The sequence below is a fragment of the Sitophilus oryzae genome, unplaced genomic scaffold (genome assembly GCF_002938485.1).
Source record: "Sitophilus oryzae breed Bouriz unplaced genomic scaffold, Soryzae_2.0 scaffold_1576_pilon_pilon, whole genome shotgun sequence".
Classification (NCBI taxonomy): Eukaryota; Metazoa; Arthropoda; class Insecta; order Coleoptera; family Curculionidae; genus Sitophilus; species Sitophilus oryzae.
Window position 1 is genome coordinate 17,901,239 of NW_022146254.1, and position 14,029 is coordinate 17,915,267.

The 14,029-nt window shown below is 34.2% G+C and overlaps 1 protein-coding gene across 1 annotated transcript in view; it reads left to right on the top strand.

The window, feature by feature from the left end:
- Nucleotides 1-4,571: 4,571 nt before the first annotated feature.
- The window catches only part of LOC115879226 (glutamate receptor ionotropic, kainate 2-like), a 107,331-nt gene continuing 97,873 nt past the window's right edge, over nucleotides 4,572-14,029 (top strand). Inside the window, exons 1-2 of the mRNA XM_030895927.1 lie at nucleotides 4,572-4,924; nucleotides 6,343-6,492. Of these exons, the coding sequence (XP_030751787.1) occupies nucleotides 4,828-4,924; nucleotides 6,343-6,492 (247 nt within the window). The 5' untranslated portion in view covers nucleotides 4,572-4,827. The remainder of the gene's footprint in view (nucleotides 4,925-6,342; nucleotides 6,493-14,029) is intronic.

The window sequence follows — 14,029 nt, forward strand, 5'->3', positions numbered from 1 at the left end:
TCAAGCTATAGGAAAAATTACAACGATTCGTTAATAAATAAACAAATTAAGTATCACCAGACGTAATTAAATAGTGAAGCTGAACGCATGACGTACACCATTCCCTAGAACTTTAAGTACTGACAAAGGTATTGATTGGGTCGACCGGTCAACTGCGACAAATCTGCTTTATCCCCTTCCACGTCTCTTAGCGATGTGCACAGTTTCTCGCTTTATTTCATACGTTTGGCAACGTGTTTACTGTCCTCTCTTTGTTCAGTACATTATAAACGCATTGTACTCTTCTTACATACGGAAATCTCGATCCAAGACTAACCTTTGCCAGCCCTTAGTATGTATTGTTTATATGATACTGAGGGGAGTAAAAACTTCTTCTGGTGCATCTAGCACAAGTCACGATCCTCACCTTGCCATGTCATGCCTCTTCGAGAAAACCCCCGATTGACATCAATTACTACTGTCAATAGCAGAAAATAATTTTTTTGTCTAATTTATTTGAAAATTGATTTTCTGTATAATTTTCAAATAAATAAAAAAAATAATTAGAGTTTCTACTTAAAACTATATCAATACTGTGGAAAAATAGCTCAATACCGTGAAATGAAAAACTTGAAACTTGATTCTGTTGAATTTGAGAAAAATGTTGGTTTTCTAATATTTGTAGAAGTCAGAGGAATGTTTAATTTGTGATAAAATACGAATAGATTGGAAGAAAAGTAGCAAAAAATACAAAATAAATTTGACGCTTATCAAATGTAAGGAAGTTATATCGATCTGGTCATCGAAACTGCGTGGTCTGGATTTTAACGTCTAAGACAGCGATGTAGACAGCTTAAATGAAAAGTCAAATATATTAAAAAGAGGTAAAAGTTAGGTTCATACATCTCTTGAATGCCATATTGCCGGATTTTGCTTTAAAATTTCAAGCTCCACAAGTAGGTGTTTACGAAAAATGGTGCATCTAGGGTTGGAACTTTATTTTTCGCAATTAGTTACTCACAACTGTAACATATTCTTAAACAACTGTCCAACAGAAATAAGCATTATTGAATGGCTTAGATATATTATCATCGTATATTATTTTATTTTTCGTACGAACCGGCAACACTGTATGACGCTTTTTATTTTATCTTTGTATGTCAACTGGTCGTGTATCTTTGTCGTATGCATTAAAGTACAGACCACGGAAATACAGTGGGATATACACACAATACAAGGATGTAATCATTTTAATATATTTTAATAAAGACAAAGAGGGCAATTTTCATTATTGAGTAGAAGAAATAATAACGCACGAAAAAATTCATCTTCATAGACAGCCAAGTCATCCGGTTCCACAGAGGTCCATTTTAGACTAGTGTGGGACTTTGTTCATGTTCTAAAAATATATGAGGGCAGCAATGTTATGTTAGCCTGAGGTAGCACGAGGATCACAAGGATAATGAAAAGGCAGATGAAATTACCAAACAAGGTCCATCAGTGCTACTAATAGAACCAGAACTTTTATCTGGCGCCGCAAAGGCAGTTACAAGAACAGCCACTAAACATTGAGGGGTTAACAAATCTCTAGAAAGGCGGAGACATTCACCAGGGCAGAGAGAGGCGAAAAAAGTTTTTAGCAGCCTAACCTATCCTAACAGTCGCTAAAATTTACGGGACCTGATAAGCAAATACAGAAAGACATTCAAAGCTGTAGTGGGTATAATAACATTGTCAGATTATATTTGGGGGTTGGAACCTTTGGTGTTGTAACGTTTTTAGTTCGTTACATGTCTTTTTTACATATGATATATGATGTCTGGCCTATCATCACCGGATTCCCTCTCGTTCAAGCCGGATAGCTTATTTGACGCGCAATTTTTACGTTCCCAGCTATAAGCCTATTCAGTAGCTACGGCTGTAAGGATTTATGGTATCGCTCTGTGGGAGCGCGCGCTGTCAACATCGCTTCTGTCAATTCTCTGTGATCTAACTTCACTTTTGGTTGGACCGTTCGGCCTCTTAGACGCCATTAGTCCCAGTGTTGAGAAATGGTGGTCATTTAAATCTGGCTGTATTATCTGAATCAGCTGCCATTTCGAAGCTACAGGGTAGAGTTACGGATGTCCCAACTTGTATTTGTATTTGGCTGGCACGTTGGCGCCCCTTTGCTTTTGTCCTCCAGAATGTCATTTGGAAGAAAGGACAGATTGTTTATTATTTATTGAGCCCTCGGGAGTATTTTGAGGGTCTTACGGACGGACTATTTACAAGGTACAGGCATTATCCAAGGTCCTAGTATTCCCTTGTGCCACTGTCTTATGGACGGATGTCCCATGGACAAGTGTCCCATGTAGGATTGATTTGTCTTCACATAGAGTGCCCCAGCGTGGGTGTGGCTTGAGTCCCGTGCTGCTTCACCCCCATTTCTAAGCCTGGATCGCCGACAGACAGTGCAGAGATGCAAGACCTCCTCGCGCTGCTACTGGTTGAAGCAGGGTTGCATTAAAGAACAGCTAAGTGTAATTTTAAGTTCTAGTATCGCATTTAACACCTAAAATGTTTTAGTCTTAAACAGTAACGTACATTTAAACTATAGCGTACAGACTATATTTAGTGGTTAGATTATTAAGAATATTTATGTCAATGCAGTAGTAAAAGTGTGATTTAGATTTTAGATTTCATAATATCACGCATTGTAATGGTATTACTTTCTATAGACATCATTATTACGCTATACTAATAGATGAATGACGAGATAGATTCTAGAATCTACAGGTTGCAACACATCTGATTGAACACCGTATAAATTTAACAATTTAAATAAAGTAATGCTACTTTTCTTATATTTTCTCTAATGTTACACGCATTGTATTTTCCTTATAGTCTTTACATAGAAGTATTTAATATTATTTACATATATAGTTTTATTCAACAGGTAACCACTATAATAATTATTAAAATTGTACAATGCTATTCACCATCAGAATTCGTCACGAATAAATATAGTCATTAGTTTTAAGTATTATACAATTGTGTTTTCTTTCTCTGTACATGCCTGGCGCCCAATATCTAGATATCTTTTGTTTATTATTATTGATTAATTTTCTCTCTAGTGAAATACCTTATCCACGACTGCTCTCCGATGAAAAGCTGCCGTTCGCAGTGGTAGTTGTTTTAAAAAACGCTACAGTGTTACACAGCAAAATAAAACACTAAATCACCACAATACACCAAAACACTTTTACTTTTACACTGGACGCGCGTTTCGCTAACCATGTTAGCATCATCAGCAGATGATTAAAAACTGAAACTAAGTATTTACCTAAAAAACTGAAACTGAGTATTTAATCATCTGCTGATGGTTATTGGCATGGTTAGCAAAACGCGCGTCCAATGTAAAAGTAAAAGTGTTTTGGTGTATTGTGGTGATTTAGTGTTTTATTTTTATTTAACATTGTCAGCTTACCAGGCATATAAAGCTGAGGGATTGGCGGGTGAGCACCTGTGCAAATTTTGTCAATCTGAATAAGAAACGGCAAAACAGATTTTATGTCACAACACCCTGGCAAAAGTGCCGTGTATTAGGCAATGATAAGCTATTGACAAAGTGGAGGGTTAACTGGACTCCACTAAGTGGATCAAAACCGTTCTGCTTTTCATGTGGAAACCGGTGGAAACCAACTTAAAGGGAAACTCAAGAACCTGGAAGACTCCATCCATAACCTGGAATGAGAATCCCCCAACAGTCGAAGGTACTCGAAGAAATTTTTCAGAATTTACGACAGAGAAAAATCAAAGATTTTCCTTAATTTAGGTAAGAACGATCTTCGGATGGTCACTGGGTTTTTAACAGGACGCTGCCTCCTCAACAAACACCTCAGTAGAGTGAAGCTAAGAAACAATGACAAATGCAGATTCTGTATGAAAAAAATGGAGAAACACCAGGACACCTCATCTCTGAGTGCATCGCAACGACAAACATTCGTACTGTAAAGTTTGGTACGTCTTATATTGGAGATGGAGAATTAACCTCTGTAAAATCGTATCAGATACAGGCTTTTGTCAAAGCCCTCAGAATGTATGATGAGTTATAACTCAAGAAAGCGGGACACAACAGATCTGTAAGGTCGCGGTGATTATAACCCACCTCCCATACATTCTACAAGAGAAGAGTGCAATCTCAAAGTTATTAAACTTTTTGGAAAGAATAAAACTGGATAATGTCACCTGCAGATCAGAAGAGAACCACAATCGATCTGAAAAGTTCGCAGTTGCCAGCCCAATAACCAGCTCAAAAATATATCTACTCGTAATCAATCTACAATAAATAAATGTTTGTTAGTCTTTCTTCAAATCATATATATTTTTTTAATATTTTATTATTTATTATGTCAGAGAGTCAGAAAGTAACCCAAAGAGAAATGAATATAAATTCTAATAATTCAAGAATATTATTATGTCACGAAATTTGCTACCGATACAAATGAAAATTTCTCGAAAACGAATAACGCAAAGAGAACATCGCACAGTAGAAAGTTTTAATTACTTCGGTTCGTAATTTCCATCTAAATCGTCAGTTTTCCAGCGACTATGGACCCCGTCGACATCTGCGTTCAAAAATCTAACATTTCTCGTCCAAAATTAAATCGCTTAAAAATAGAATCGGCGATTCCTTCCTGCTTTATTCCCAGACGCTCCGCTCCGATTTTATCAATTCGGAATACTTTTTATTTTTGTTTTGATTGTTGTGGTCGGTTGATTCAGTTTCGGGTTATTGTCGTCGTTAGTTCAGGAAGAAAACTGTTTTATTCCATGTGCAAAAAAATGTGCTAGAACTTCCGCAAAATGAAAATTATTCGGCTAGTTTGGCTTTGTGTTGTTATTATAAACGGCCTGTATTGCTTCAATAATAATAATAAAGAAAGGGAGAATCTGAATATTGGTAAGTTTGTTTTGTCAAAATATGACAGTTAAATGTGACCAAAAACTACTTAGAGCCAGTTATATATTATATTGAAAATTTAGCATCTGAACTTGAATATAAAGCTCGTCAACACATGTTTATGTTTTTATGCCTTGCTATTCTTAACTCATAATAAATGTACTGAATTATTTGATTAATTACATGATAAGTAAATAAGGATAATTCTTCTGTTAAAACATAAATAATTTAATTTGTGAACTTAAATGATTTCTTGAAATTCATATACTTTTACAACTTTATGTTCACAAAAACGTTTAATATGAAGTTTGGACAATCAATAATATTTCAAATTGTTATCAATCAATAATACTTATTCAGGAAGTTCCAATATTCCGTGAACAAACAACTACTATACAGTATGTCCCCGGATTGTCTGGACAAGAAGAAAAACTTTTTTATTATTGACATTTTTAGAGAAATGAATTCTTTATGAAAAAAATTTTGCTTGCTCTAAAATGATTAATCCCGTTTATACTTTTCCAAATATAATAATAGTGGTTTCAATTAGGTACACTTTATACTTTTTAGTTTGGATATTTTGAATTGAGATATTATTAAAAATACGATTTAGGCATCTTTTAACCGGTCAGCATAAGACAAGAAAAATATTAGACCATCAAAACTATTTTTCCAAAACTCCTTGTTAAAAATTAGTGTTTTTAACATAGCCATAGTATTAAAGGTTGAAATTTAAAATACGATTTTTTTTAAAAGTGAAAATGTCAAAAGTTGACATATGATATGACATTCTAAACAGAGTGTCATTTTCTATCAAATAGAGTAAAAAAAAATAGCGAGGGTGCCAATTAAAAATCAAAAGTTGGATATATATTTCCGGTGAAACAGGAAGTGAACAAAAACAATTGAATACGTCAATGAATTTTAAATTGATGTCATATACTAACTTACAAATCTCGTTTTTTTATTTGAAAATGTAAAAAAGTTATAAGGATGGGCCACTTTCGAGACGCCCCCGGTATATTTACTACTTTTTGAAAAAACTTAGTTATTTTACCATTTTCCAATTATTTAAATCTATTAATAATATTCCTATCAAATATGGATTTATTGCAAAAAATTTACTAGTTATTTTATTTAAAATTAAAAAGTGCAAATTTAAAAAAAAAACATTCTCTGTCTGCGGGAAAAATCTATACTTTTTTATGAGTTATACATAAAATAAATCAAATATTTCCGCTATTTTGCATTTTTATTGTTTCGGCAACATCAACTGACGTGATTATTTAACAACAAATACTAAAAAAATTATTTTGTATTCTGATTTTTTCTTTACAAAAAAATACGCCGTTATTTTTTAATTAAAATGTATCATACTATTTTAATATAAATTATAGTTATTTTTTATTTATTTTCAGCTATTTTTATCAACGACAATGAATACACCGACTTGACAACAAATGCCATCAAGAACGCCGTCAACGTCATCAAAGTAAAAACTAAGTACAACGTGATAGATCATGTGATACGGTTGAAGGAAGAAAATGGGTATGAAGCTGGACAAATTTGTAAGTTGACATTTAATATTATAAATTAAACAAACATACACATTCGAAGTACATTTTCTTCAGTCTCTAGAGTTTGAATATTCGCTTGGGACACTTTGGAATTTTTAAAACCTGTTATACCACTTGGATTTCCATTCAAAAAATAGGCATATACAGGGAGTTGGAAAAGTGGAAATGACTACAACATTTGATTTTTAAATGGTACCCTCTATATTTCTTTAACTTATTCGATAGAAAATGGCATTCCAAAAAGACCATTCAATTTCCTACAAGAATGTGTAATGATTTTTACAATACGCTGATTTATTAGAACGTAATAAAATTAACCCTCCGGCAGGCGCGTACTTTAGAATCATGAGACCGGGCGCGTAGGGTATTCCATGCCGCACTTATGTTTTTAAAGTATTCTGTAATTTAAAATATTTTATTGTAATGTAATTTAAAATATTTTATTGTTAAATTTAGCATGATAAACAATAACAATCAACATTTTTAATACATATTAACTTTATTAACGCATAAAAAAACTTAAACGTATTATAAAAAAAGGAACCGAACGAAACATTTTTAGTATTCAAAATATAACTTTGCCGACTCACGAAAACTAAATCATACTGAACATATTATAATAAAATAAACCAAACGGAACTTTTTAAATATTCAAAAAAAAATTAACCACTGGAAGAAGATAAAACTATCATCTAAATGCCTAAATCTTCTTCTATAGGTAGATATCTACCGGTAATACAACTGACTAGTCTACCACTATAGTTTCTGCGAATAAATTTGTTGCATTAGTTGAAAAAACTACACGGAAAAAAATCATTTCTATATTCAAGAACAATCATACACTTAAAATTTTACACTTTCTTTTAGGATAGTATTCTTTCCATGAGTACAACAAATATTTGGAACTATTTTACTTTTACACTTGCTTTTTAAATATAGTTATAGTCACTTTAAGTAATTTTGAATCTTAAAAAAAGAATAAAATGACTTATATTTAAGAAAAACTTATATTACTATCAAGTGAATAAATCCTTTAGCAACGAAGAAACTATTATTAAATGAAGTATAAATGCTTTTATATAATAATAAGTAGTATTCTTAACTTTTTTAAAACTTTTACTTGAAATCGGTGTATTAAGACTTTAAATAAGTATATTATTCTCGGCGCGAGAATATCACCCCATTTCCAAGAGTTACTATTCTTATATTAAGTGACCATCCCCAACAGCAACAACGCAACAGTGCATTCCTGATTCCTATCTTCATTTGGTTTCTGTTTCTCCTCTGCGACACGAGACGCGCCGGGTACTTTATATAAAGTTTTTTTGTTATCGTTTGTGCTTGTGATATGTTAAAATGGGGACCTTCTTCAGGCATGGGAGATGACGGATTTCATTCCTAAATTTCAAGGTAATTTTAGCAATAATCCTACATTATTTGATGACATTGGTTTGAGGTTAGGGGGACTCCATTTTAATATGCATTATTTCTTATACATTGGTGGTAAACTAGGTATGTACGCGTTTGGAATGATTCAATTATGTTTTAACAATTTTTATTATCGTTTCTCGTTTTCAATTAGCGATGCCGCTGTTCAATATCTACCTATATTGGGAAATTACACAGTTTTATTATATTTTCTTATTACGAAAAGCAAATAATTTGGTAGGTGATGTTTGGCTAATCTAATTTAAAAAGTATTAACCATATTCGGGGTTATTCTGGTGATATTTCAATATTCCATACCTATTGGAAATGGAAATTAAAATAAATTGTACTGAAGCTGTGGTTGGTTCCTTGTGAAACATCGTTGAAATATTAGTATTTTAATAAAGCACGCTTTTAGATGTTTCAAAAAACTTTTAATAAGAGTAACTTTAACTCAACATATATGTTTCGGCTTGTTAGGCCTTTTTCAAGAGTTTTTTAAGAACTTTTTTTTTAAGTTCTAAAATTTTTAGCATGTCCCAAATCTATTATATTCATGTATGTTACCGGGCAAACCCGATTTTAGGATAAACTAGTTTTTCTTAGGACGAATATTAACCGGGATCGAAAAACTATATAGTTCTCACAAAATTCGGTAACGTGTTCCCTATGCTTTCGGAGGTTCGGGTTCGATCTTGTTAGAAACTTTTTTTTTGGTAAAATCTTTCCTTAATTTCCATTTACAATAGGTGTGGAATTTTGAAATATCACCAGAATAACCCCGAATATGGTTAATACATTTTAAATTAGATTAGCCAAACATCACCTACCAAATTATATGCTTTTCGTAATAAGAAAATACAATAAAACTGTGTAATTTCCCAATATAGGTAGATATTGGACAGCGGCATCGCTAATTAAAAACGAGAGACAGTAATAAAAATTCTTAAAACATAATTGAATCATTCCAAATGCGTACATACCTATATAGTTTACCACCAGTGTATAAGAAATAATGCATATTAAAATGGAGTCCCTCTAACCTCCAACCAATGCCATCAAATAATGTAGGATTATTGCTAAATTTACCTTGAAATTTTGGGATCAAATCGTCATCTCCCATGCCTGAAGAAGGTCCTCCATTTTCACATATCACAAGCACAAACGATAACAAAAAAACTTTATAATTTTATAAACTACCTAGTCGGCGCGTCTAGTAACTAACTATAAGTAGTAACTAAGTATAAGTAGTACTAGAAACAAGATTTTATCTCGAATTGTCTGGAGTGTAGTTATAATCTTAATTTCAATACTAGGTAAATCTTTAATAAAAGATAAATTTTCTTAACTTCTAAGGATAAGGTTTTCTTGAAAAGAAGTATAACTAGATTTGCGGAATGGGGAAACTAGCATATCGTTGGTTCAAGATTAATAATCTTTAAGCCAGTTTAGCTTTTTTTCCGTGTAGTAGTTTTATGTGTTTCACATACATGGCAGGGATCAACTCGCTTGTTATTGTCCCTATAACTGGTACCTTTACCTCTGGAGCATATTTAGCGAGGAAAACTTGGAAATCTCTGGGAAGAGTTTGAATACTGGCTCGTTCCGTCATTACTACAGGTTATAAACACATATTTAACAGATTATTACAAACGCAATCGAAATAATTAACAATTTAAAATTCCACCAAATAAAACAAGATAATTAAATAATATTGTAACTATTTTACTTACATAACCGGGCGCGTAGTACCGGGCACTGAGTACCGCAAGTTCTGTAATTGCCAGGTTTACGACAGAATTGCAACTGAACCAGAATCGCTGGATACGCAACTATTACGACCCAGGGTGTCAAATATCCCTAAATAAGAATAATTAATAACCACCACCCTACGTCAAATGGATGCGTTGTTTTAAATAATTAGTAAAATTGCGGTACAAAATTCCGGAAGGCGCCCGCTCGAGGGTTAAAAAGTGTTATCCGTGTTACTTAAATTGGAAATAAAAAATCACGATGAGAACAGGAAGTGAGCGAAACTAATAGAATACCTCAATACATCCCAATTTATGTCATAGACTGACACACCAAATCTCGGTTTTTTATCTGAAAAAATAAAAAAGTTATAGGGCAGAGCCATTTTAGAAAAACACCCGGTATACCAAGTTAAGTGTTGCCAAAATAGCAGAAGAATTAATAATGGCTAGTAATTTTTGAGGAAAGCTTATCAATATATGCTCAGATTTGGCGGCATTTAAGAAGCTTGTGTGCCTAAAAGTATCATCGAGACTCATCTGGGAATGAATGGATGAACTTGGAACTCGGGCAGAAAGGAACAGAATTAAATTATTCTGGGTGCCTAGCCAAAAGGAAATCCAAAACAATGAAAAAGATAACTTAGCAAGGCAAGCATCATCGAAATTCTACCTTAGTCCAGAGCCAGTGTTGGAAATACCTAAATGTATTACCCGTGGTACAGTAAGACAAGGAGATAGGCCCGCATCCAATGGCATGACATATGGCTGGCCACTGATACCTGAACAAGCTCAACCTGTTCAATACGTATTTACTGCACGATCTGCGATATCGATACTTAAACAACAAAGCACGCATAATAACCGTAATAAGCGCCAATTTCCATTTTCGAAAGCAAGGCTAGATTCGGAGGAACTATACTCCTATCTTATCAAGGATCTGCACAAGCTGGGTATAGGGACAGGAGACTGGGTGCAGAGATAGAAAGGGAATAACCACAATAAGCCTACAGGTTGCACTGTTTTCGGTATTGGAGAGTCCCTTAATATTAAGGACAATATCGCTATTTTTAAGTTCGCCATAATGGTTAAATGATTAATCATCGTATTTTACGAATCTTTTAATCAACAAGTTCTTCCAGTTCAAACTATCGCGGGCAAGCTTTAAATATATACATGAAAGTTTGTATATAATGTTTTCCCGGTTATTTATAATCAACTGAATGTATAATGCACTACAATTATAATTATAGGACTAAAATTATAGTGTAAAATGGAGTTATTATAAATTATTCCTTGCTATTATCTGCCAACTTCGTGTAACTGGACAAATGTTAGTAAATAGGAACACCTGTAGTAGATATTTTACTATGAAATAAAGAAAAACACGAAACATATTATGCGTATTTTGCCAAATATTTGTCATAGTAAAATGTGTTACTATTAATCGTGCATAATTTGAATGAACTACATCATAATTAAGAGAAACAAAATATATTTAATGTAATGGAGCATAGAAAAATAGCTCTGTATACTACTGACAGCGAGGTCTTGGCAATTATAACGTATGTTTTTGCCAATCAAAAACACTAACTTTTTCCTTATATTGGGGTGGTCCAACCTACTATGTTCATTTTCTAATTTTTATTACTTTCTCTCTAGTTTTCTCTCTTTTTTTCTTCTTTTTTTTTTGCTGCTGTTTTTCTGATATTTCTTTTTATAAAACATGCCCAAAAATGTCTCAGATGAAGTACATATGAGATATTAATTGATTACCGCCTGAAGTCCGGTATTTAACCGGATATTAAAAAAACTCCCGAAATTTAAAAAAAAATCGGGAAATTTTTTTGTAAATACAACTTAACATGATTGAATATTTTAACCTTTACAATGTCACATATCTAATAAAATGACATTGATCGAAAAGTTTTCGGTGCACTTGTGGATGTGAATTGGGGATTCCTTTGTTATTATTACATGCATTTTATGAATATAAATCTGTCTAACGATCCATGACAGTAACAGTTGTGCCTCCCTTTATAATTCAGAGGTAAATCTTATTTTCTGTCATTATTTGAATATCATCTGTCAAATTCTTCCCTGGCCTGTTGGACAAACTTTAGATTATGCAAATTGTACATGCAACGAGTAAATTCGTCTACGAAGATTGGAAAATAACGTGCAATATTTATTTTTACAATAAAACTAAGCCATTTGGTAATGCCTAAACGAAAATAACTAATAAAATGCTTTCTGTTCTACTAAAATAGCTAATAAAAAGTTTTCTGTTCTATTAAATGAGGATAATACACTTATCATGTCATTTCAAACATATGCAGTACAAATCTTGTACTGTTCACTGTATTGTCAAGTACTGCCCACGAAGGCAAAAGGGTATACCTTATACTTTTCCAACTTCCTTTAATTTCCCCTTTAAAGTAAAATCTGTCCGTCTGTGCACGGCAATTATTTCAGAGTTTTTGGCCGAAATTACCAGCAATATAAAGGTGTATCCAGACCTAACGAGACGAGAGCGAGATGAGAGCGAGACGAGAGCAAGACATCCTCTATCCATTTTGTGAGGCAAGCCTGCCGCGAGACAAGCGAGATGAATCATAGTAAAAGGAACCCAAACACATATTAAATTTATAATTGAATATATTAAACGATGGCCAAATAATAACGCATACAGTAATAAATGATTGTATCTTTAACATGGTATTTGGTTCATCGTATTTTATTCATCGTCGGTTTTTTTCCCTTTGGTCGTTTTCCCGTTCAACCCTTCATTTGTTTCGAGACACGACGTCTTTTACAAAATACGTTTTTAAAGTTTCTTAGAACAAAATGTTGAATAGAAAAGTTATAGTTTCAAGATATATTATAGATCTAGAAGCACATTTTAAAATTACTGTAAACAGGGTACTTCAAAAAAGTGTTGTATTATGTATCTAGAATTAATAGATTTTGTAATAATTCAATTTGTTTAAAGAAATGTTGGATTTCGGTACAGTTTCAGTCTTAGCGGCCACGGCTATTTTTTATCATATCTTGAAAAAATGAGAAAGGTAACATCACCAGTATACCTTTACTGCGAAGGTAACGACGAAGCAGAACATACGTTTTTTACATGCGACAGGTGGAGCGTATACAGAAGGATTATCGAAGAAGAAATTGAAGGATAACTATCCCCTGATAACGTCGTTCAAAAAATGCACCAGAGTCCAGAAAACTGGAACCGCATATCAAGGTGTGAGACTCCCCCGTTTTAGAGAAAGGTCACTGACGCAGAGTTGCCTTGGTTCGGTTCCTCGGGCGCCATCCCAATGTTTAAAGTGTTTGAGAGAACACTAGTGCCAATACGGGTAGCTTTTATACAGTGGAGATATCAGGGAGTGATGAGATGAAAAGAAAATAAAACACACAATTAACTATAACGTAACACTAGGCTTTTATTTAACTAATTAATTATGTACAAAAATAATCCAGGAAGGTTCACGTCCTCGAATCGTAACAACAGTGAAATAAAATGTATATTTAAAGACCCGTAAAGTAAACTTTACAATAATAAAAATAAAATAAATATTTGGTACCTCGCAGAACAAAATTTACACTAACAACCGTGTACCTCTAGAGTGTTGATCGATTATTCCCGAGATGCAACTCTCTGACTGATTCTATCACGCGAATTCAAAACGCGTTCCCGAAATGACGTCCTATTAAATAAGATGACGCGAGTTCCTGATCGACGTTGAATTTAGCGGCGTCCTAATGAACACGGACACGTAAGTACCGGAGCAACATACTCTACTATGACGCGATTCTCTAAACGGCGGCGACGTCGTTACAGGGGTCCCGATGGTCGCAGCTGAACATTTCTTGGAACGGTGTCCGTTTTGACAACGTAACACGAACCTCGGATCGGCGTCAACGTTAAAAGCGTCCCGTGATACCCAAACGCGAGTCCTGGATTGATCGCGAAACTAACAGCGTCCTGTGGGATATACACACACGCAAGCCCTGGATAGATCGCGAAATTAACAGCGTCCCGAGGGATACCCAAACGCGAGCCCTGGATCGATCACGACGTTAGCGACGTCTCGGCGAGTTGTACGTCGTTTGGAGAAGCGCAGCCCGCACACACACCGCCCGGTCAGGACAACCTCGGGATTTCGGCGAGATCCCGTTCAGCGTCACTGGCGCAGGGTGTCGTCCGGACGACACACCTAGAAAAATACGGGAGCTACAAAACCAGCCTCGGGATTAGGGCGAAGTCCTGTTTTAGCTCCGTGAACATTCGCGACCCGTGTGTTTACTGTACCACCTTGCCCGTTATCTCTCTCACTCTC